Genomic DNA, 25,395 nt, shown 5'->3' with positions numbered 1-25,395 from the left:
TCATGAAACGAAACGAGAATCTATCCAACAGCAAGTGCGTTTGCATTACTCTAATGAATGATTAAATATTAGTATCGTTGTCAAAGTCTGATTGGATGCCAGACCCTCACTGTTTGGCAGACGCACTGTTTTACTGGTAGTTGAATCTTCACTAATTTTATTCTGAGTCATGGGATGCGTCCCAAATGGCACCCTATTCCCTACATAGTGCACTTAGATGGGCTCTGATCAAAAGTAGTGCACTATTAAAGAATAGGGTTCCATTTGGGATGCAACCATGGTGTCAGATCCATTAGCATGACACCTATTAACATGACACAGTATATTTACAGCTAACACTGTCTGCCTTTGGGCTACCAACCCCCACATGTACGTCACACATCCTTGGAAGTCGTGTCAGAGTCACTTGGAGTTGGTTTCAGAGTAATTTGGAGTGGGTGTCACTTGGCACCCTCAAACAGGCAATAAGGAATACCAATTAAACTATACTCTGAGCAGCGTCTAACTTTTAAATCCAAGCAGCAAACACAGTTTGTGTCTACCAACCTCAGCCCCTCTAAAAGGGAATAAGTAATAGCAGGTAAACTACACACTGACCAAAGTCTAACTTTTAAATCCAAGCAACAAACCAAGTTTGTGTCTGTGTAGGGAGCTAGCATCATCAAACATACTGATAGGCCTACCTTAAGCTCTGTTCCAAGCCATCCTTATGGTACCCAGCCTGCTAATGTGCCTCTTGCATTACATTATTTACATGTGATCTCCAGGCATTACAGGCATAGACTCCAGATTACGTGCTTGATTAAGAGCTAATATATCTGATTTCAGATCAGATTCTGGTAGAGCAATGTCACGCCCTGTCTGCTTCCAAGTGCTCGACGTTGCTGTCAAGGAAATAATGGGAAAGTTATGTTTTTGTTTCTGCCAACTGCTTCCTTCAATAACCTTTCTATAGGAAAGGCCAATTGACAAATTAATCTTGTAAGTATGTTCGTACAATGGGAAATCTGTTGGTTGATTAGTGAACCAGTGTACACAGGGGTTGCTAATTTTAGCATTGTTTAAAAGCTCAAGGACTTTACAAAGCAGAAGACAAGGCCAGACAGCATGTATAAACCCTCATTCTTGCCAGCGTACATGACAAACAGAAGATACAATTTAGTTTTGAGCAATGAATATCAGATATTACAGACAGTATTGTATCACCATTTTACAGTATTATCATTGATACAGTCACATATGCATTAACATCTATCTGACTTTAGAGACAGCCATAGAAGCTCCAGCCTGGCTCTGTCGGTCATAGTTCGAACATAAACCAGTTGGAACGGAGACAGAAGCAACACTCAAGCCAACGATTTACGAGGGATTTAAGAGACGTCCTTATCACTGTCTGGGAGACTGATAGTGGGGATGGTTCCTTCCACTCCAATGTTGACTGATGTCGTTGCAGGCGACAACTCTGGGAGTGCAGCCACTCTCGACCATCACGGTCTTGGAGATTTCTGAGACACTTCCTCAAGAATGATAATCATGGGAGAAATGTTTATTTAGCACATGGCGGCCTCCTCCACTGATCTGAGTCAACCCAATGTACACAAACAGGCAGCAACAGGCAGCCAGCCCAATTCTGATCTTTTTTACACTAATTGGTCTTTTGACCAATCACATCAGATCTTTTCACATCAGATCTTTTTCAGAGCTGATCTGATTGGCCAAAAGACCAAATAGTGAAAAAAACATCAGAATTGGGCTGCCTGTCTAAATTCAGCCAACGTCTGGTTATGACTATGACGTTGGCACACACTGGATTAAGGCTAGGATTCAAACAAACCGCAAGGGCAGACTTTTAATTAAATGCTGTAAAATGTTGCCGTATTGTTATATATCATATGTATTTCACCATCTACGCACTCTTTCTTTAATGTTGTCTGACAATGCCACATGGAAAGCAAGCTTCTAAACTTTTACTCCGGGATTGAATTTCCGTTATGAGACATGTTACTGTAGGATCTTTCAGCCTCTCAAACTGTACAAATTACACAAACTACAGCAGAATCCCTCTAAGACTTCCTTCTTTTCCCAGAATGAACTTCACATATTGTCAAGGGCATGGCATTTCGTATGGGGCTTTGAACAAGGGTTCTCGTCATCAACATGTGGCAAATTAAAGCTGTAAGAGCTTTTAATGTGTTTCTGCAGAAGTCAGATCCTTCTGATTGATAAGCTGGTAATCAGCAGAGGCTGATCTGAGATCTGGCGTTAGAGGGGAGTCCCGTAACAAAGGCCTTTACGAGGTCGCTAAAGACACTGCAAACGCACTCCCCTCTCCATAAACTCCACAGCCTGCAGTGAAAACATTCTCAAACTATTCCCAACATTTCCTCCCATTTTTAATAATCACTCCAATTCACTCCCTGCAGGGAAATGAAACCAGCAAGAACCGAGAGACAAAATCTGTTAACTAAGGCTTCAGGGACTAGTTAATGCACTATTAAAGGAGGAGAAACTCTGCGTATTCAAATAATCATTGCTATTAAGTATTATTAGAGCTGGCATATAGAGATTGGTAGAACCTGTTTGAAGTACACTATAAAGAATGACGGCGCTGGGACGTTGGCAAAGTATACTCAAACAGATCATCTGTGAAGGAAGAATACTACAATGACTCAGTGATATACGTTTGAAGTAGACGTTGATCTATTATTGAAATAATTTGTTTTTGCTGTTTTCTTATGTTCAAAGTTCAATGCACAACAAAGTATCACAGACGCAATGACCATTCATTCACAACAATACAGTTTTGTCCAAAACGATAATAGAAAATAATAAACTGGGTACCGAATAAAAATGAAATGTGAGTGCACTCAATTTTCTCAGTTCAGTTCAGTTCCTATCACGATGTACCAGTCAAATGTCCCTCTAGAGATAAGGTGATGATGAGGATTGTAGAAGCTGCAGATGACGAGCCTCTGTAAAATGCGAAATGATCATCAATATTAAAAGCATTCATGCTTATGTAAATATCCTTACTGGTTTTAGATCCAAAATATTATGTACACCTTAGTTATTCATCAAGACAGGCATAGAACTCAGCTAGCACAAAGCTAGCTAACTCACCAAGATTCTTCGTTCACAACATCAAAGGAAAAGACTCCCAATTGCTTTCTGGTTCAGCACACTTATTATCTAAGCACTTGATTCTTCTGTAGTAGTAATTATATACTTTACAACTTTGGTTTCTAGTTGGTTTCTACATTTCTTTCTGCTTCAAAGTTTGTGGGTGCTCTTCTCCAAAGGCAAGATGGAAAGAGAGCGAGATCGTTCAGACTCTAGGGGTTGCCAACAAACTCCAAACCCATAAGATTTATGTAAAGAAATTCACTTTAAGCTGTCAGTACCTGCAATTGGGCACTATAATTACTTAAAAAAATACGTACAGTACCAGTCAAAGGTTTGGACACACCTACTCATTCAAGGGTTTTTCTTTATTTTTTCTATTTTCTAAATTGTAGAATAATAGTGAAGACATTAAAACGATGAAATAACACACATGGAATCATGTAGTAACCAAAAAAGCTTTAAGCAAATCAAAATAGATTTTAGATTCTTCAAAGTAGCCACCCTTTGCCTTGATGACAGCTTTGCACACTCTTGGCATTCTCTCAACCAGCTTCATGAGGTAGTCACCTGGAATGCATTTAAATCAACAGGTGTGCCTTGTTAAAAGTTAATATGTGGAATTTCCTTCCTTCTTAATACGTTTGAGCCAATTATAAGTATTGTGACATGGTAGGGGTGGTATACAGAAGATAGCCCTATTTGGTAAAAGACCAAGTCCATATTATGGCAAGAACAGCTCAAATAAGCAAAGAGAATCGACATTCCATCATTATTTTAAGAAATTAAGGTCAGTCAATGTGGAAAATTTGTGCAGTCGCAAAAACCATCAAGCGCTATGATGAACCTGGCTCTCATGAGGACCGCCACAGGAAAGGAAGACCCAGAGTTACCTCTATTGCAGAGGATAAGTTCATTAGAGTTACCAGCCCAAATAAATACTTCACAGAGTTTAAGTAGCAGACACAGCTCAACATCAACTGTTCAGAGGAGACGGTGTGAATCAGGCCTTCATGGTCGAATTTCTGCAAAGAAACCACTAAAGGACACCAATAATAAGAAGAGACCTGCTTGGGCCAAGAAACACGAGCAATGGACATTAGACCGGTGGAAATCTGTCCTTTGGTCTGATGAATCCAAATATGCGTTGTGTCTTTGTGAGACGTAGAGTAGGTGCACGGATAATCTCGAATGCGTGGTTCCCACCGTGAAGCATGGAGGAGGAGATGTGATGGTGTGGGGGTGTCTTTGCTGGTGATGCTGTCTGGGATTTATTTAGATTTCAAGGCACACTTAACCAGCATGGCTACCACAGTATTCTGCAGCGATACGCCATCCCATCTGGTTTGCGCTTAGTGAGAATATAATTTGTTTTTCAACAGGACAATGACCCAACACACATCCAGGCTGTGTAAGGGCTATTTTACCAAGATGGAGAGTGATGGAGGGGTGCATCAGATGACCTGGCCTCCACAAGCACCCAACCTCAACCCATTTGAGATGGTTTGGGATGAGTTGGACCGCAGAGTCAAGAAAAAGCAGCCAACAAGTGCTTAGCATATGTGGGAACTCCTTCAAGACCGTTGGAAATGCATTCCAGGTGAAGCTGATTGAGAGAATGCCAACAGTGTCATCAAGGCAAAGGGTGGCTACTTTGAAGAATCTCAAATATAACATATATTTTGATTTGTTTAACAAATGTGTCCATATGTGTTATTTCATAATTTTGATGTCTTCACTATTATTCTACAATGTAGAAAATAGTACAAATAAAGAAAAACCCTTGAAGGAGTAGGTGTGTCCAAACTTTAAACTGGTAGTGTATATGTTTACATTACTTTTTTGATTGATTTCCCACAATGTTATAAGTCAGAAGACAGCAATCCAGACCTTCCTAGGACCATGTAAATGTCCTATGTCGAATTAACTTGTTTTTGCCTCCCCCTGAAGGTTGGCTGCATCACTCCATCCGTTTATATCACTTCACTACAACTTTACATCAAAGGGGCGGTCCTTAGAAAAACATTTATCCAGCTCGACTGCTTCGTGGCACAGACATGGCAAAGCAATTGCTGAATTTGTCTTGAGCAGGTGGATCTAAATACATAACTTTCATAGCTCTAAGATAAAGAATGCAACTACACACTTCCTTAAACCTAAAATAAATAAAGAAGTATTTTGTGTGGAAGTCAAACATTTGTATTATGTTGGAGGTAGACTTATTGAACATGCTCAGAACAACTAAATCTAGACCTTTACATATCCCTTCTCCCATTGTTTATAGGAGGGATGCACACTGTTTAAATGGCCCAAATGTTGATTTAGACATTCACTAATTTAACAGATTTTGACTATCACTAATGTCATGATATGTTTGGAAAAATAGTAAAGAAGGTGTAATATGGATGTTCCTAAACCAGATAACTATACAATGCATTCAGAAAGTATTCAGACCCCTTCACTTTTTCCACATTTTGTTACGTTACAGCATTACTCTAAAATGGATTAAATCGATTTTTTCCCTCATCAAGCTACACACAATACCCCATAATAACAAAGCGAAAACAGGTTTTTAGACATTTTTGCAAATGTATAAAAATGTAAATACAGAAATAGTTTATTTACATAAGTATTCAGACCCTTTGCTATGAGACTCAAAATTGAGCTCAGGTGCATCCTGTTTCAATTGATCATCCTTGAGATGTTTCTACAACTTGATTGGGTCCACCTGTGGTAAATTCAGTTGATTGGACATGATTTGGAAAGGCACACACCTGTCTATATAAGATCCCACAGTTGACAGTGCATGTCAGAGCAAAAAGCAAGTCATGAGGTCGAAGGTATTGTCCGTAGAGCTCCGAGACAGGATTGTGTCGAGGCACAGATCTGCGGAAGTGTACAAAGGTCCCCAAGAACACAGTGGCCTCCATCATTCTTAAAAGTTTGGAACCACCAAGACTCTTCCTAGAGCTGTCCACCCGGCCAAACTGAGGGAGGTGACCAAGAACCCGATGTTCCCAGAGTTCCTCTGTGGAGATGGGAGAACCTTCCTGAAGGACAACCATCTCTACAGGACTCCACCAATCAGGCCTTTATGGTTGAGTGGCCAGGCAGAAGCCACTCCTCATTAAAATGCACATGACAGCCCGCTGAGACGTTGCCAAAAGGACTCAGATCATGAGAAACAAGATTCTCTCGTTTGATGAAACCAAGATTGAACTCTTTGGCCAGAATGCCAAAATTCACAACTGGAGGAAAACAGGCACCATCCCTACGGTGAAGCATGATGGTGGCAGCATCATGCTGCGGGGATGTTTTTCAGCGGCAGGGACTGGGAGACTAGTCAGGATCAAGGGAAAGATGAACGGAGCAAAGTACAGAGAGATCTTTGATGAAAACCTGCTCCAGAGTGCTCAGTACCTCAGACAGGACAACGACACTAAGCACACAGCCAAGACAGCGGAGGAGTGGCTTCGGGCCACTCAAGGACAAGTCTCTGAATGTCCTTGAGTGGCCCAGCCAGAGCCCGGACTTGAACCTGATCTAACATCTCTGGAGAGACCTGAAAATAGCTGTGCAGCGACACTCCCCATCTACAGAGAAGGATGGGAGTAACTCCCCAAATACAGGTGTGCCAAGCTTGATATTTCAGGTTTGTATTTTTAATAAATTTGCAAACAAATACTAAATTCTGTTTTTATGGGGTATTGTGTGTAGATTGATGAGGGAAAAGAAGATTTCAAAACATTTTAGAACAAGGCTGCAATGTAACAAAATGTTGAAAAAGTCAAGGGGTCTGAATACTTTCCGAATACACAGTAAATAAACAATTCCAGGTGAAAGCCAAAGGTCATATTTTTCTAGGGGGGGGGGGCACTACTACATTAATAAAATATTGCCCTCTTGCTAGATTGATGACTAAAGCCATTGCGAAACAGGGCTGTCAGCTCAACTGGTTAATTAAGGTCTGTCTTGTTTTGTGAACACATTAGGGAATGTCTAAAATAGCATGGTGTGGTCCCATTAAAAAAAAAATCCTTTATTTAACTAGGCAAGTCAGTTAAGAGTAAATTCTTATTTACAATGACGGCCTAGGAACAGTGGGTTAACTGCCTTGTTCAGGGGCAGAACAACAGATTTGTACATTTTCAGCTCGGGGATTCGATCTAGGAACCTTTCGGTTACTGGCCCAACACTCTAAAGAGCATTGTAATTTATAATGAGGCACAGGGAAATCAGCAGGTGCAAAGTAGCAAGCATTTCCATGTTCATATTGAAAGTTTATGGTTCCACTACAGTATGTCACTAGAAAGCCTTCATCATATGAAGTGGTGGGCATCCCGAGTGGTGCAACAGTCTAAGGCACTGCATCTCAGTGCTAGATGGTTCAAATCCAGGCTGTATCACAACCGTCTGTAGGGCCGTGCACAATTGGCCAGTGTCGTTCGGGTTTGGCCGGTGTAGGACATCATTGTAAATAAGAATTTGTTCTTAACTGACTTGCCTAGTTAAATATTTGTATTTATTTTTTAACTGTGAGGGCTGCGCATCGTAAATGTGATTTTCCCCCCTTGGCAAGTGGCAGAATTTTCACTCAGTACAACCTGAGTCCCGACCATATCTCAAGCTCTTTCAAATAGGACATACAATCACCGATCCCTGTGTCTTTGATGGTGGCAGAGCTCTTTTCCAGAGAAGCCTTTTTGGACTACAGCCATAAAAAAAGCTGAAACTTCAAATGGCTTCTGCCTTCTCCATTCTTTCTCTCTCCATTCTTTGGAGCCGATCTACACTTTCTGTAGCCAGTGATTCGTGCTGGCTATCAGGGAAAGAGCACTCTGCCACATCAAAGGGAGACTCCACTCTGTCCATACCAGGCTGGGTCCCATGAATGAGAGCCTCATTTGAAGTCAGTCATTTGGCAGCAATCTAAACAACCTGCTGTTAACTACCTCACTTACTGGTGTTTACAAGGAAACATGTAAATTAAATATTATTCTCCACAAACACTGATGCATTCAGAGCGTTAGAATATTCAGTAGGAAAAAGTCAAATGCAACTGTACATTTTTTGTTGAAGGTTGGGTAAAATACCTACATTTTCTGCAGTGATTTGATATGGTAAACTGACCTCTGTGAACCCAGAAGGTCAAGGGTCCTCCTCCTCTCTCCTGTTGAGGTGAGGCAGTCTTGAGCTCTTTTACTTAATCCTTTGCATGTTTTTATCGAGGTGGTAGGTACAACGCACACAATCGATTTGCACATGCTCAAACTCACTCACATACACACACACAGTACTTTATTCTTCTTTTCATCATTTGTTCGATGAATCCCCATAAGCATAATCCCAATAAATCAAATTGAACTGGTGTTCACACTCCAGAATGCAGAATATAGATTAGAACTGAGGTATTTCAAAGCAATTAATTTCCATTTCTTCTTCTGTGTCGGTTTCCCATTGGTTGAGCACAGTTAGAATTTACTTATAGGGCCAATTATAGTGGAAATAATGAAACGTTCATTTGGTTCATTAAAGTAATTCTCCTGAGATATGATTTTCAAAAGCAGCAACGTAACAAAAAATTGTTCAGGCTTGATTACCGTTGTTACTCTTGTGCAGCATTGTAATGATGATGAATGTAGACCATAGGGGAGAGTGGGGTAAGTTGAGCCTCTTTTACGTTAACCTCTACGGGATAGGGGGCAGCATTGAGAATTTTGGAAAAAATATGTTCCCATTTTTAACTGCCTCCTACACCAACTCAGAAGCTAGAATATGCATATTATTGTTCAGGTTTGGATAGAAAACACTCTGAATTTTCTAAAACTGTTTGAATGGTGTCTGTGAGTATAACAGAACTCCTATGGCAGGCAAAAACCTGACAAGGTTTCAAGCAGGAAGTACCCTGTCTGACAAGGAGTCGTGCGTCTTGCATCTTTTTATTGAAAAGTAAGGATCTTAGCTGTAACGTGACAATTCCCAGGGCTCCAATAGGCTCTCAGAGCCCGGGAAATAACTGAAGGTTTACGAGGGAGCCTCAGGCTGAAACACATTATCACCTTTTGTAAGTGTCGACTCAGAGGACCTTTGAATGAGGCGCGTGCACGAGTCGCTCCTGAGGAGAAATTTTATTCGGCTGTTTAGGCTCAATGCATACTCCCGGTCGGAATATTATCACTTATCTACGAGATAAATGGCATAAAAATTGGTTTTAAACAGCGGTTGACATGCTTCGAAGTAAGGTAATGGAATATTTAGACATTTTTGACACGCCAATGCGCCATGCGCGGGACCGTGAAGAAGCATTCTGATAGTGTCTAGAACTCACGAACAAAACGTCGCTGTTTGGATATAACGATGGATTATTTGGGACCAAACCAACATTTGTTATTGAAGTAGAAGTCCTGGCAGTGCATTCTGATGAAGAACAAGCAAGGTAAGAACATTTTTCTTATAGGAAATGTGATTTTGGTGGAGGCTGACCTGGGTGGGTATCTAAATAGCTAGCCCTGTAATGCCGGGCTATGTACTTAGATTATTGCAAAATGTGCTTCATCCGAAAAGCTATTTTAAAATCGGACATATCGAGTGCATAGAGGAGTAATGTATCTATAATTCTTAAAATAATTTTTATGCTTTTTGTGAACGTTTATCGTGAGTAATTTAGCAAACTGTTAGTAAATTCCCCGGAAGTTTGCGGGGGTTATGCTTTTTCTGAACGTCACATGCTAATGTAAAAAGCTGGTTTTTGATATAAATATGAACTTGATTGAACAGACATGCATGTATTGTATAACACAATGTCCTAGGTGTGTCATCTGATGAAGATCATCAAAGGTTAGTGCTGCATTTAGCTGTGGTTTGGGTTTATGTGACATGATATGCTAGCTTGAAAAATGGGTGTCTGATTTTTTCTGGCTGGGCACTCTGCTGACATAATCTAATGTTTTGCTTTCGTTGTAAAGCCTTTTTGAAATCGGACAGTGGGGTTAGATTAACGAGATTCTTGTCTTTAAATAGCTGTAAAATAGTCATATGTTTGAGAAATTGAAGTAATAGTATTTCTAACGATTCAAAAATCGCGCCACTGGATTTCAGTGGCTGTTACGTAGGTGGGACGATTTCGTCCCACATACCCTAGAGAGGTTAAGCATCACTCCGTCAAGGGAAATATAATATTCTTTTTAACAAAGATATCTACATACAGTGCATTCGGAAAGTATTCAGACCCCTTGACTTTTTCCACATTTTGTTACTGTCACGCTTGTGTGTAGAAATAGACCAAGGCGCACCGTGAGTATCGTTCCACATCTTTATTATATTGTGAAACTTAGCCAAACAAACAATAAACTATAAACAAAACACAAACCGTGACGACAGAGGTGCAACATGCACTAACTCAAAATAATCTCCCACAAACACAGGTGGGAAAAACAACTACTTAAATATGATCCCCAATTAGAGACAACGATGACCAGCTGCCTCTAATTGGGAATCATACAAAAAAAAAAACATAGAAAAAAGAAACTAGAACACAGCATAGAAAAAAGAAACTAGAGCACAACATAGAAAAAAGAAACTAGATCAACCCCCCAGTCATGCCCTGACCTACTCTACCATAGAAAATAAGAGCACTCTATGGTCAGGACGTGACAGTACCCCCCCCCCAAAGGTGCGGACTCCGGCCGCAAAACCTGTAACCAAAAGGGAGGGTTGGGGGGGTGTCTAGTGTTGGTGGCGGCTCTGGTGCAGGACGAAGAACCTACTCATCCTGCGAATTCGCCAACATTGGAGGCGGCTCTGGTGCAGGACGAAGAACCCTCTCATCCTGCGAATCCGCCAGCATCGGTGGAGGCTCCGGGCCATCGCTGGAGACTCCGGACCGTTGCTGGAGGCTCCAGGCCGTCGCTGGAGACTCCAGGCTGTCGCTGGAGACTCCGGACCGTCTCAGGAGGCTCCAGGCCATCTCAGGAGGCTCCGGGCTGCGGACCGTCTCAGGAGGCTCCGGGTCGCGGACCGTCTCAGGAGGCTCCGGGCCGAGGACCGTCTCAGGAGGCTGTGGACCATCTCAGGAGGCTCCGGGCTGTGGACCGTCGTTGGCAGCTCTGGACTGGGAACTGTCGCCGGAAGCTCTGGACTGGGAACTGTCGCCGGAAGCGCTGGACTGGGAACTGTCGCCGGAAGAGCTGGACTGGGAACTGTCGCTGGAAGAGCTGGACTGGGAACTGTCGCCGGAAGCGCTGGACTGGGAACTGTCGCCGGAAGCGCTGGACTGGAAACTGTCGCCGGAAGCTCTGGAACGGGAAGGCGCACTGGAGGCCTGAGGCATGGGGCCGGCACAGGTGGCGCCAGACTGGTAACACGCACCTCAGGGCTAGTGCGGAGAGCAGGCACAGGACATATCTGACTGAGGACACGCACTTCAGGGAGAGTGCGAGGAGAAGGCACAGGATGTACTGGGCTGTGGAGGCGCACTGGAGACCTGGTGCGTAGAACTGGTGCAGGATATACTGGACCGTGGAGGCGCACTGGAGGTCTGGAGCGTAGAGCTGGCAAAACCTGTCTTGGCTGAATGCTCACTTTAGCCCGGCAAGTGCGGGGTGCTGGCACAGGACGCACTGGGCTGTGAAGGCGCACTGGCAACACAGTGCGTAGAGCCGGTGCAGGATATCCTGGACCGAGGAGACGCACTGGAGACCAGGAGCGCTGAGCCGGCATAACCCATCCTGGCTGAATGCTCACTTTAGCCCAGCAAATGTGGGGAGCCGGCAACGAGCACACCGGGCTGTGAATGCGCACTGGAGATACGGTGCGCATCACAGCAAAACACGGTGCCTGACTGGTCACATGCTCCCCACGGTAAGCACAGGGAGTTGGCTCAGGTCTAAAACCTGACTCCGCCAATCTCCCCGTGTGCCTACCCCCCCCCCAATTTTTGGGGAGCTGCCTCTCGGGCTTCCATCGTTGCCGTGCTAATTCCTCATATCGTCGCCGTTCCTCTTTTGCTGCCTCTATCTCCTCCCTTGGACGGCGATACTCCCCAATGTGCGTCCAGGGCCCCTTGCCGTCCAGGATCTCCTCCCATGTCCTCTCCTCCTGGCCACGCTGCTTGGTCCTCTGGTGGTGGGAGATTCTGTCACGCTTGTGTGTAGAAACGGACCAAGGCGCAGCGTGAGTATCATTCCACATCTTTATTATATGGTGAAACTTAGCCAAACAAACAATAAATTATAAACAAAACACAAACCGTGACGACAAAGGTGCAACATGCACTAACTCAAAATAATCTCCCACAAACACAGGTGGGAAAAACAACTACTTAAATATGATCCCCAATTAGAGACAACGATGACCAGCTGCCTCTAATTGGGAATCATACAAAAAAAACAACATAGAAAAAAGAAACTAGAACACAGCATAGAAAAAAGAAACTAGAGCACAACATAGAAAAAAGAAACTAGATCAACCCCCCAGTCATGCCCTGACCTACTCTACCATAGAAAATAAGAGCACTCTATGGTCAGGACGTGACAGTACCCCCCCCCCCAAAGGTGCGGACTCCGGCCGCAAAACCTGTAACCAAAAGGGAGGGTTGGGGGGGTGTCTAGTGTTGGTGGCGGCTCTGGTGCAGGACGAAGAACCTACTCATCCTGCGAATTCGCCAACATTGGAGGCGGCTCTGGTGCAGGACGAAGAACCCTCTCATCCTGCGAATCCGCCAGCATCGGTGGAGGCTCCGGGCCATCGCTGGAGACTCCGGACCGTCGCTGGAGGCTCCAGGCCGTCGCTGGAGGCTCCAGGCCGTCGCTGGAGACTCCGGACCGTCTCAGGAGGCTCCAGGCCATCTCAGGAGGCTCCGGGCTGCGGACAGTCTCAGGAGGCTCCGGGCCGAGGACCGTCTCAGGAGGCTGTGGACCGTCTCAGGAGGCTCCGGGCTGTGGACCGTCGTTGGCAGCTCTGGACTGGGAACTGTCGCCGGAAGCTCTGGACTGGGAACTGTCGCCGGAAGCGCTGGACTGGGAACTGTCGCCGGAAGAGCTGGACTGGGAACTGTCGCCGGAAGAGCTGGACTGGGAACTGTCGCCGGAAGCGCTGGACTGGGAACTGTCGCCGGAAGCGCTGGACTGGAAACTGTCACCGGAAGCTCTGGAACGGGAAGGCGCACTGGAGGCCTGAGGCATGGGGCCGGCACAGGTGGCGCCAGACTGGTAACACGCACCTCAGGGCTAGTGCGGAGAGCAGGCACAGGACGTATCTGACTGAGGACACGCACTTCAGGGAGAGTGCGAGGAGAAGGCACAGGATGTACTGGGCTGTGGAGGCGCACTGGAGACCTGGTGCGTAGAACTGGTGCAGGATATACTGGACCGTGGAGGCGCACTGGAGGTCTGGAGCGTAGAGCTGGCAAAACCTGTCTTGGCTGAATGCTCACTTTAGCCCGGCAAGTGCGGGGTGCTGGCACAGGACGCACTGGGCTGTGAAGGCGCACTGGCAACACAGTGCGTAGAGCCGGTGCAGGATATCCTGGACCGAGGAGACGCACTGGAGACCAGGAGCGCTGAGCCGGCATAACCCATTCTGGCTGAATGCTCACTTTAGCCCAGCAAATGTGGGGAGCCGGCAACGAGCACACCGGGCTGTGAATGCGCACTGGAGATACGGTGCGCATCACAGCAAAACACGGTGCCTGACTGGTCACACGCTCCCGAACGGTAAGCACAAGGAGTTGGCTCAGGTCTAAAACCTGACTCCGCCAATCTCCCCGTGTGCCTACCCCCCCCCCAATTTTTGGGGAGCTGCCTCTCGGGCTTCCATTGTTGCCGTGCTAATTCCTCATATCGTCGCCGTTCCTCTTTTGCTGCCTCTATCTCCTCCCTTGGACGGCGATACTCCCCAATGTGCGTCCAGGGCCCCTTGCCGTCCAATATCTCCTCCCATGTCCTCTCCTCCTGGCCACGCTGCTTGGTCCTCTGGTGGTGGGAGATTCTGTCACGCTTGTGTGTAGAAACGGACCAAGGCGCAGCGTGAGTATCATTCCACATCTTTATTATATGGTGAAACTTAGCCAAACAAACAATAAATTATAAACAAAACACAAACCGTGACGACAAAGGTGCAACATGCACTAACTCAAAATAATCTCCCACAAACACAGGTGGGAAAAACAACTACTTAAATATGATCCCCATTTAGAGACAACGATGACCAGCTGCCTCTAATTGGGAATCATACAAAAAACCCACCATAGAAAAAAGAAACTAGTGCACAACATATAAAAAAGAAACTAGATAAACCCCCCAGTCACGCCCTGACCTACTTTACCATATAAAATAAGAGCACTCTGTGGTCAGGACGTGACAGTTACGTTACAGCCTTATTGTAAAATGGAGTATGGCTTGAATGCCATCCTTTAGAATGCACTGTATATTTCATGATGTTGTGTATACCTGGAAATAAATCAGAACTCATGTAAACATTACAGTTTTGAAAGCATAGCTTGTACAACAAAAGTGGTCTCTTGGCACAACTTACCCCAGGCATGGGGTAAGTTGAGCCAAGGGACAGGTTAAGTTAAGCCGCCTACACATTTCTGTATTTAATGAAATATTACCACTACCTTTGTAAAACCATGTGTATATTTATTTCCCAAACACAATTCATCACAATCACATTTTTGTCTTTTAATAATTTTAAGCATATTTTAACACAGGCTTAACATACACTTCATACTTTTTAAACCCTTTTAACATAGGCTAGGCACTGATGTTACTTCATATCCCAGCGATAATGTCTTGCATTACGCCTGGGAAGAAAGACTTCAATTTGCTCAATTTGCCATTGGTTCCACCATTGGCTCAACTTACCCCAAGGCAAACACAACTAGAAGGATGCACTTTCAGGCTAGGTTTAGGACCTCCTATTGAAGCTCCAACTGATGTAATGTTTAAATGATCTACTTTGGTTTAGATACAAGCATTATGAAACCTTGAACACAATAAATACATTTGACTGGCTTAAAATCAGTTTTTCTAACCTAACTTGTTTACCACATTTCCATGTGTTTTCTTTTCATCACAGACTCCAAATATTTGGTCAAATTATACATTTTGTGTATGTTTCCTTGAAAGAAGGGTATCTCAACTTACCACTTTGGCTCAACTTACCTCACTCTCCTCTATACAGATTCCATTTTAACTTTGTTGTTGGTTATTTCATTTATTGGAAGCAAGCACAGAGAGATTCAGCCAAAACACCATGTGGAAGCTAATGTTTTAATGCGATCAATTAAGTAAGAACAATAAAACAAGGGAAACTTGCGTGTGGTCTACATTCACCATTGCTCACTGAGGACCACTGCTCATGATACATCTGATCTACTGCTCTTTGCTCTGCTCTTGGTCCTCTTTCTAAACTCACAATATCAGAACCATATATTTGGCTCCGATTGGTGCAGCGGTCTAAGGCACTGCATCTCAGTGCAAGAGGGCGTCACTACAGTCCCTGATTCAAATCTAGGCTATATCACATCCGGCTGTGATAGGGAGTCCCATAGGGCGGTGCACAATTTGCCCAGTGTTGGCCAGGGTAGGCCGTCATTGTAAATAAGAATTAGTTCTTAACTGACTTGCCTAGTTAAATAAAGGAAAAATAAAAAGTACAGGTATCAGCTCTTACCTTCTGCAGCCACTGCGTGTTGTTCTCCATGGCCGTCTCCAGGTGCTGCAATTTCTGTGCAGACCATTCACTCTCTGCATGGGGTGGTGTGTCCCTTTGAACCATGTTGGTGCTGCCGTATTGGTCCGGGCTGGCCTGACAGCGCTCCATCTCTGGTAGGATGAAGGTGTAGCTGCAGTGGCCATGCTGGACACGATGGAGCCCCCTGCGCTTTTCTCCTCTGCGCCTCTGCCCTCTACCACCTCCTCCTCCTCCACTAGCACCCACTACGCTAGCCCCCATTACCCCAGCCACCAGCATCAGCCCCCAACTCAACAGGATTTTCCTCATGGTGCTCCCCACCCCTTAACGCCCAGGTAGTAGTACCTGTGCCAAGGTGTTGTGATAAAAGTGCCCCCTCCCCCCCACTTCACTCACTCACTCACTTGAGATATGGATGCACATGGTTCCAAGCAGAAAAAGGAGAGGAAGCCCTTGTGTTCTCTTCTTCTTAATTTAGATGTATTTTGACTGTGCTTTGGTTATTATTATTCTTGATAAAGTCCTGTTTTTCTCCCCGCAGGTCCCTGTTTCCTCTAAACTTTCCCTGGCCCCTGTGCTACGTAAGTGAACAGACACAAACATTGACCCCTAAATAGCCACAGAGAAAGAGAGAGGGAGGGGGAGAGAGACAGAAAGAGAACAAGAGAGTGAGAGAGAGAGAGAGAGAGAGGGAGCAGCTCCAAATGAGTCTCAATCTTCAATGTCCAAAAAAGAGAGAAATGCTTTCCTCCCATCCCACTCCAATGGGTCGAGTTTCAGAAATGGCCAAAGTGAAATAGTTCTGCCCCCTCTTATCTGAGGGTTGGGGGGAGGGGGAGAGCTGAGGGAGGTCTATTAGATCACCCCGTCTCTCCTCTCCACTAATCTGCTCTGTCCACTCTGGGGCTAAAGATGCCATGTATGGTCTCTCCCCGTTTCAGCACAGGTTAGGAAACATACATAAGTAAATGCACATGAAGCAGGGCTTGTTGCTTTTTTTTCTAAGGCACTTTTGGTCACTTTTCACTGTTTTCTGAAGTATTGATTAATTCATATGCATCTAAACTTTTGAGAGCATGCCAAATTAGCATATTCTTATCAGTCAACTAAATGAAAATATGTAATTTTGCAATTTCCTGAATAAAACATTTGTAATAGAGTATAGAGTAATAGAGTATACACCCTCATCCAGTTCTACTGTAGTCAGCAAATATACCATAGCATGCAGCTCGTTGGTGAAACCATTTTTTGTATACTGCACCTCTTTGCCCTTTATTTATTTTCTACATGATCCTTATTTTTGGCATAGTTTGTCTTGTATCTTATGTTGCGGCTGTTGCAGTCCTTAGGGAGAGAGGTCACAGGGAGTGACTTTTTGCCCTGCTTAAAATTATTCTCATGAGAACTGGGAGAGAAGCGTGGTGAAGGTTCTTGAATATTCTATTTTGACTGAAATCAGGACTTTCAGCAAGTGAAAATCATAAACTACCCCTTTCACCTTTCCTGTGGGAACATTAGTGATATATTTTATTCTGCATTCTTTTTCAACTCTTGCATGTGGTGGTCATCATGCTGTTTGGTGTCTTTTTATGTTGATTTTTACTTGGTTGTTTTACAGCGAAGTCATAGCCCTTATTTCAAATCACACTCCGACAGTTGACTCCAAGTCAATCTTCAGTGGCCCGAGTGGTGGTAGGATGTGGAGGAGAAGGTGAAGGAGGAGGAGGTAGGATTTCTGTTGCCTTGATTGCTGTCTGGGGAGCAGAGCAGAGTCTCTATATCACACCCAAAGGACACATTCATAGCAACAGATTGAGACTTGGAGTGAAAGGTTAACACCTTCTCAATGACTTCCTGTTTAACTGTTTCAACTGACCATTTTGGCAGTTCAAACCCTTCCTGGTAGTAAGACAAGATCTGCCAAATCAATCACAGGTTTTCTGTTTGGGATTGTGGAGTAGTAGTGTGATTTATTTTACTATTACGTGGTCATCCCTACTGCCTCTGGCCTGGCGGACTCACTAAACACAAATGCATCTTTTGTAAATAATGTCTGAGAGTTGGAGTGTGCTCCTGGCTATCTGTAAATTGTAAAAACAAGAAAATGGTGCCGTCTGCTTTGCTTAATATAAAGAATTTTAAATGATTTATACTTTTACTTTCGATACTTAAGTATATTTTAAACCAAATACTTTTAGACTTTTACTCAAGTAGAATTTTACTTTCTGATTTTCACTACTACTACAATTTCATACTTTTCCCACCACTGTTGTGGAGTGTAGGTCAGCATCTGTCAAAGTTCGTATTATAAATTTGATATTTTCAAAATAAATTCCTTTCATTTTGTTGGTTGGTAAAGCCTGGTAACCCCAAATCTCAATAATATTACATATGTGGCCGACCGCCTCGATTCGGTCTTTTGGAATAGTGTTTTTTACACTGGATAAAAGTATAGACTCTGCGCTACAAAATGGTATATCATACACTGCAGTTGAGAAACTAATTCTGCTTTGAAAGTTGATAAACTTGTAACCCTAATTCTGAGAAAATGGCCCTGGAATGTTTTGTTACACCTACTGGAGAGGTCTTCTTTGTCTACATCTATTCAGCATCGTTTACCACCTCTTAAGCCTTATCTCCACTCAACTCTTTAAGGATTCACATGTGAAGCCATGTGCTAAACAGAGTGAGTAAGGTAGTGTAGTAAACAACCAAAGATTTCAAGACCAAAAGTGATAAAAGTAGTAGCTTACAATATTTTTAACTCCAGGTAAAAATATACTTTATCTAGTCCTTAGCCTATATCCTACTCTCTTTGGTTCAGGTCATGTTGTTCTTCACATTTTTATCTGGATATTGCTACTATGCAAATCTGCAAGTAACCATTTCACTGTACCGTTTACACCTTCTGTATCCTGTGCATGTGACAAATAAACTTTGATTTGATTTGATATAGTGTGTTTTAACCAGATATTATAATATTTTCTAATTATTAGATGATGCTTACCCAGACACACGTGTCTAAAATTATGGGTCATGTGAAAGAAATGCTATAACCATCCCCCAGTCATATCTATCTAAGTCGATGGGTCACTATTGTCTAGACTATTGTACACAGTAATCAACCCCAGACACACCTGACTAACTTGATGGGTCATGTAATCCTCTGGCGAAGTGTAGTCTTTTGTTTAGACATGTAGCTAGCTAGCTAAACAATGAACAATAATCCCAACCCATAGCTACAGTACAAACTGATTGTCATAGCTAGCCACTATGCATGAAATGCTGTGGTATGAAGCTAAAGCTTACCTACTAGGTTCAATATTAGCTAGCTAGCTAACATTAGGCTATAACCAGCAATGCAAATGATTTCTGTGATACGAATAATATTACTACCCAGATCATACACATAACATTAGCTAGTAAGCCAGCAAACTAACGTTAGCTAGCAGTACCCTTTAAATTGCAATGAAAATGACTTCCTGACAAAATTAGAAATGTTTAATATCTGAAAATGTAGCTAGACTCTTACCCATATACATGGACCCATATACATGGATGAACACTTCACGGCAGCGTGTATTTTCCATTTGGTTTTTAGCTAGATACAGCTCATTTGGCCCGTTTGGCTGAATCACAAGAGACACCACCTGGTGAAGTAAGTTTAGTTTTTTTCAATCTTCTACTGTAACTGTACCTCAGAGGAGGCTGTTGGGAGAGCTATGGGAGGATGGGCTCATTATAATGGCTGGAATGGAATTAATGTACCGATATCAAACACATCAAACATATGGAAACCACGTTTGACTTCATTCCACTCATTCCATTCCAGCAATTACAATGAGCCTGTCCTCCTATAGCTCCTCCCACCAGCCTCATCTGAGGTAGAGGTACAATAGAAGATAAGATGGCCGCTTGAAAAAAACTAAACTTACTTCACCAGGTGGTGTCTCTTGTGATTCTGCCATTCTTTAAGGATTGTGAACGATGGGGTCATAACCTGCCTTACAATTCGTAATGCTCTCCACCTGCATAATCACCACTGGGGGGAAAGACTCCATAATATAATATATACCATAATATATACCATAATATAAATGGCCTAACTGCATGACATCCTCACTGTTTCGATTGTCTGAGTGTGATAAGGCTGATTTATTTTCCCGTTTTAGGTCTCAGCTCTTATGAATCAGTAGCATTTATAGACATGAGAGAGAAAATTTACTATAGGGTGGGGTAACTCGACAGCTTGGTAATTTCGTAGTCATTCTGCAATATATGACATTTACTTTTTGTCGCTCCATGGCAAAATACCGCACATGGCAATGATCATATATATTGATATCTAATGAAATGTTCAGAAGTGCGACATTTAGATTTTTCTGAAGTCTCCTATTACAGAAGTACTAATATTATCAGTATTGCATACCTTTAAAGGGGCAATCTGACATTGCTGAATCCAGAGTTAGTGGAAATGTGTTTGTTCACATTGCAACACCATAATACCAAATAATGCATTTCCAATACATGTTTAAGTACAGTGTCTTCAGAAAGTATTCACACCCCTTCCACAATTTTGTTGTGTTACAGCCTACATTTAAAATATATATGTTTTTGTCACTGGCTTATACACAACACTCCATAATGTCAAAGTGGAAATGTTTTTCGAAAAGTTTACGAATGGAATACTTATTGTCTTGAGTCAATAAGTATTCAAATATTTTGTTATGGCAAGCTTAAATAAGTTCAGGAGTAAAATGTTGCTTAACAAGTCACAATAAGTTGCATGGACTCACTCTTTGTGCCATAATAGTGTTAAACATGATTTTTTAAATGACTACGTCATCTCTTTACCCCACACATACAATTATCTGTAACTTCCCTCAGTCGAGCAGTGAATTTCAAACACAGATTCAACCACAAAGATCAGGGAGGTTTTCCAATACCTCACAAAAAAGCATGGTGAAGTTATTAATTACACTTTGGATGGTGTATCAATACAGGCGTCCTGCCTAACTCAGTTGCCAGAAAAAGGAAACTGCTCAGGGATTTCACCAAGAGGCCAATGGGGACTAAAACAGTTACAGAGTTTAATGGCTGTGATAGGAGAAAACTGAGGATGGATCAACAACATTGTAGTTATTCCACAATTCTAACCTAGTTGACAGAGTGAAAAGAAGGAAGCTTGTACAGAATATATGTATACTATTTGCAACAAGGCACTTAAGTAATACTGCAAAACATGTGGCAAAGCAATTCACTTTTTGTCCTAAATTGAAAAAGGCGTGTTTTGGCAAATCCAATACAACATATTAATGAATAGCATTCTCCATATTTTCAAGTATAGTGGTGGCTGCATCATGTTATGGGTATGCTTGTAATTGTTAACCTCTAGGGGACCCCTTCCCGTTCTTATCCCATTAACGGAATTGATTTTGACAACAGCCAGTGGAAAATCAGAGCGCCAAATTCAAAACAGCTAAAATCACATAATTCCATTTTCTCAAACAGTCAACTATTTTACACCATTTTAAAGATAAACTTCTCGTTAATCCAACCACATTGTCCGATTTCAAAAAGGTTTTACGGCGAAAGCATAAAATTAGATTATGTTAGGACATTTCCAACACTAGAAAAACCAGACAGCCATTTTCCTAGCAAGGACAGGTGTCACAAATACCAGAAATTCAGCTAAAATTATGCACTAACCTTTGACGATCTTCATCAGATGACACTCCTAGGACATTATGTTACACAATACATGTATGTTTTGCTCGATAAAGTTCATATTTATATCCAAAAACAGCATTTTACATTGGCGTGTAATGTTGTGAAATGTTTTCCCTCCAAACCTACCGGTGAATGAGCACAATGAGCACACATATTACAGAAATACTCATCATAAACTTTGATAAATATAGAAGTGTTATGCACAGAATTATAGATACACTTCTCCTAAATGTAACCGCTTTGTCAGATATCAAAAAAGGTTCATGGCGAAAGCACAATTTGCAATAATCTGAGTACAGCCCAGAAGACACCAATAACAAGCAAACAGAAACCCGCCATCTTGGAGTCAATAAAACTAAGAAATGACATTATAAATATTCACTTACCTTTGATTAACTTCATCAGAAGGCACTCCCAGGAACCCCAGCTCCACAATAAATGTTCGATAAAGTTCATATTTATGTCCAAATAATCCATTTTGTTCACGCGTTAGGTTCACTATCCAAATCCACAACGCGCATGCTTACTTAGTCCAGACGAAAAGTCAAAAAAGTTATAATACAGTTTGTAGAAACATGTCAAACGATGTATAGAATCAATCTTTAGGTTGTTTTTATCATATATCTTGAATAAAATTCCAACCGGACCTATTCGTTCTCTTTAGGAGTGAATATGAACTCAGCTCGCTCCCAAGTCCATGCGCGTGACTGAGCCCATGCCTTATAATGGGACACCTACTTCCTTGTGCTGTTATTCCCATCAAATTCACCATAGAATCTTCAAACACCGTTCTAAAAACTATTGACATCTAGTGGAAGCTTTAGGAAGTGCAAAATGAACCCTAAGTCACTGTATGCAGTCAAGGCAATCACTTGAAAAAACTACAACCTCAGATTTTCCACTTCCTGCTTGACGTTTTCTCAGGTTTTTGCCTGCCAAATGAGTTCTGTTATACTCACAGACACCATTCAAACAGTTTTAGAAACTTCAGAGTGTTTTCTATCCAAATCTACTAATAATATGCATATTCTAGTTTTTGGGCCAGAGTAGTAACCTGTTCAAATTGGGTACGTTTTTCATCCGGCAGTGAAAATACTGCCCCATAGCCCCAGCAGGTTGACTGGGGAGTTTTTCAGTATAAAAAAGACATGGAATGGAGCTAAGCACAGGTGAAATCCTAGAGGAAAACCTGGTTCAGTCTGCTTTCCACCAGACACTGGGAGATTAATTCAACTTTCAGCAGTACAATAACCTAAAACACAAGGCCAAATCTACGCTGGAGTTGCTTACCAAGAAGACAGTGAATGTTCCTGTCTGGAGAAGTAAATGAACGTTTCTAGCACTGAAGGAGCTGAATCTACTAAGTTTTGTTTCGGGACAAACTGGATCACTCAGAGTTCCAACGCGGCAATTGTTTGCTTGCTGAGGATTATAGGATTGAAGTGGCTTCCTTTAACAAGCAGGTCACCAGCCTACGTAAGAAACTGGGGAAAACGTAGAGTGGAATGTTTACCTATTTCACGCCGGTGGCTGGACGACGTTATCGCTTGTTGGATGCATCTCTGCCTTGGCATTTGTCGTTGTCCGACTGGCCGGTGTTGCCCGTAGTTCGTTCGCCAGTGGAGCCTTCGACTGCCTTTCCTCCCACATCTGATAGCGGAGTTGAAAGAGCATGCCAATCAATGATGGTCGCATGTCACGAGCCGTGGAAGCCGAAGACAGCGGTCTCCCGCAAATCAGGCTACATTCTCAACGAGAGGCCCGGAGCGGATGCAAACAACTAATAGTTTCGCAGCCCTGGAGCCTGATCTTCCTGCACCTTCATCGCTGGGGGTACCTGTGTCTGCAGCCACTGTGCCCACTCCTTCCCCTATGATTTCAAACTCGATATCGACAACCTTCCATTGCTGCTCTGGATCGAGCGGGGCTTCCCCATCTGTAGGATGCCTGCACCAGGCGCTGGGAGCTATGGACTCAAGTTATCCTGCCTCTCGCCCGTCCTTAAAGGGTTCTTGAAATCCTGTGAAGCGTGGGAGTGGGCGGATTTCCTCGTCCTTCTCGCCAGACATGATTTTGGGCAGCTCCATGATAGGAAATGTCACTGTTCCTGGTGCAAAAACAATGCCCTATCCCGGAGCTCGAGTACAAGACATTCCTAAGCTGCTCCCGAATATTCTACGGCAGGATATGGAAATCTATTCTATCGTAGTCCATGTGAGTTTTAATGACATTATGAAGGGCAACTCTGAACAGTTGAATCTGAATTTTAAAGAGCTGATTGATTCTCTGCTAGACACTAATAAAAGACCCATCATATCTGGCCCTGTGCCCTCTCTGAACTGTGGCATTGAACACTTTAGCAGGATTCTTTCTCTTCACTACTGGCTAAGTAATTATTGCAGCTCAATGGGTGTAACTTTTGTTGATAATTTCAATACATTTTTGAAGCAAAACATATTTTATAAGGAGGATGGGATCCACCTGAATAATTTGGATTCCTGGATCCTTTCAAAGAATTATAAGGCTGCGTTGAGACAATGACTTATCAATGACCCAAGCCCAGCTCAGTTACACCCTACCATTGTGTCACTGAGGTATTATAATACTTCAGCAAATGTACATTATACCAATGGGCATTGGTAGACAATGTAATTAACCTAATTTATGTCCCTCTAACTGCCTCTGCTGATCCTACTATCACGGCTCAGGCTAAAACCCCGATGTATAAACAGGAGGCGGATAGTACGAGTCTCAGAGTTTTTATTATAGTTCAAGGGGCAGGCAAAAGGTAGGCCAAGGCAGGCAAAGAGTTGTAATCCAAATCAGAGTCAGGCAGGTTACAGGATGCCAGGCAGGATCAGGACAGGCAGGATCAGGACAGGACAGGCAGGATCAGGACAGGCAGGATCAGGACAGGCAGGATCAGGACAGGCAGGATCAGGACAGGCAGGATCAGGACAGGCAGAAAGGTCAGAACTGGGACGACTAAGAAAAACAAAACTAGTACACCGTCAATACGGGAACACGCTGGTAGGACATGACAAGACGAACTGGCAACAGATAAACTGAAAGGCATGTATAAATACACAGGCGATAATGGGGACAAATGGGAGACACCTGGTGTGGGGTGGAGACAAGCACAAGACAGGTGAAACAGATTAGGGTGTGATTGTATGCAATTGTATGCAGTAATAATGTGCCTATGAACTAGAGGTATACTGTTAGCACTGAGGTGGTGTGATCTAGTAGGACGTCCACTGTGTGCAGTTCCCCCTGCATTAAAATAAATAATATGAGCATGTCTACTTCTGCTAAGCTTCCAAGTAAATCAAATCAAATCAAATTTTATTGGTCACATACACATGGTTAGAAGATGTTATTGCGAGTGTAGCGAAAGGCATATGCTTCTAGATCCGACAGTGCAGCAGTATCTAACAATTCTAAAACAAAACCTAATATCTACAAATTCCACAACAAAACCTAACACACACAATCTAGAAAAGGGATAAGGGATAAGAATATATAAATATAAAATATATGGATGAGCAGTGACAGAGTGGCTAAGATGCAATAGATAGTGTAGGATACAGTATACAGTTTATACATATGAGATAAGTAATGCGAGATATGTAAACATTCTTAAAGTGGCATTATTAAAGTGACTAGTGTTCCAAGTGGCCAATGATATCAAGTCTGTAGGTAGGCAGCCGCCTCTCTGTGCTATTGATGGCTGTTTAAAAATCTGATGGCTGGGTGGTTCTTGTCCTTGATGATCTTTTTTTGCCTTCCTGTGACATCGGGTGTTGTAAGTGTCCTGGGCAGCAGGTAGTTTGCAGACTACACCACCCT

At 43.0% G+C, this 25,395-nt stretch overlaps 1 protein-coding gene across 1 annotated transcript in view; it reads right to left on the bottom strand.

The window, feature by feature from the left end:
* angpt4 (angiopoietin 4) overlaps positions 1-16,656 on the bottom strand; it is a 52,044-nt gene extending 35,388 nt beyond the window's left edge. The window contains exon 1 of the mRNA XM_029776476.1: positions 15,796-16,656. Coding sequence (XP_029632336.1) covers positions 15,796-16,125 — 330 coding nt within the window. The 5' untranslated portion in view covers positions 16,126-16,656. The remainder of the gene's footprint in view (positions 1-15,795) is intronic.
* Positions 16,657-25,395: the final 8,739 nt, after the last annotated feature.

The sequence above is a fragment of the Salmo trutta genome, chromosome 14 (genome assembly GCF_901001165.1).
Source record: "Salmo trutta chromosome 14, fSalTru1.1, whole genome shotgun sequence".
Classification (NCBI taxonomy): Eukaryota; Metazoa; Chordata; class Actinopteri; order Salmoniformes; family Salmonidae; genus Salmo; species Salmo trutta.
This window is presented reverse-complemented; position numbering and strand designations above follow the sequence as displayed.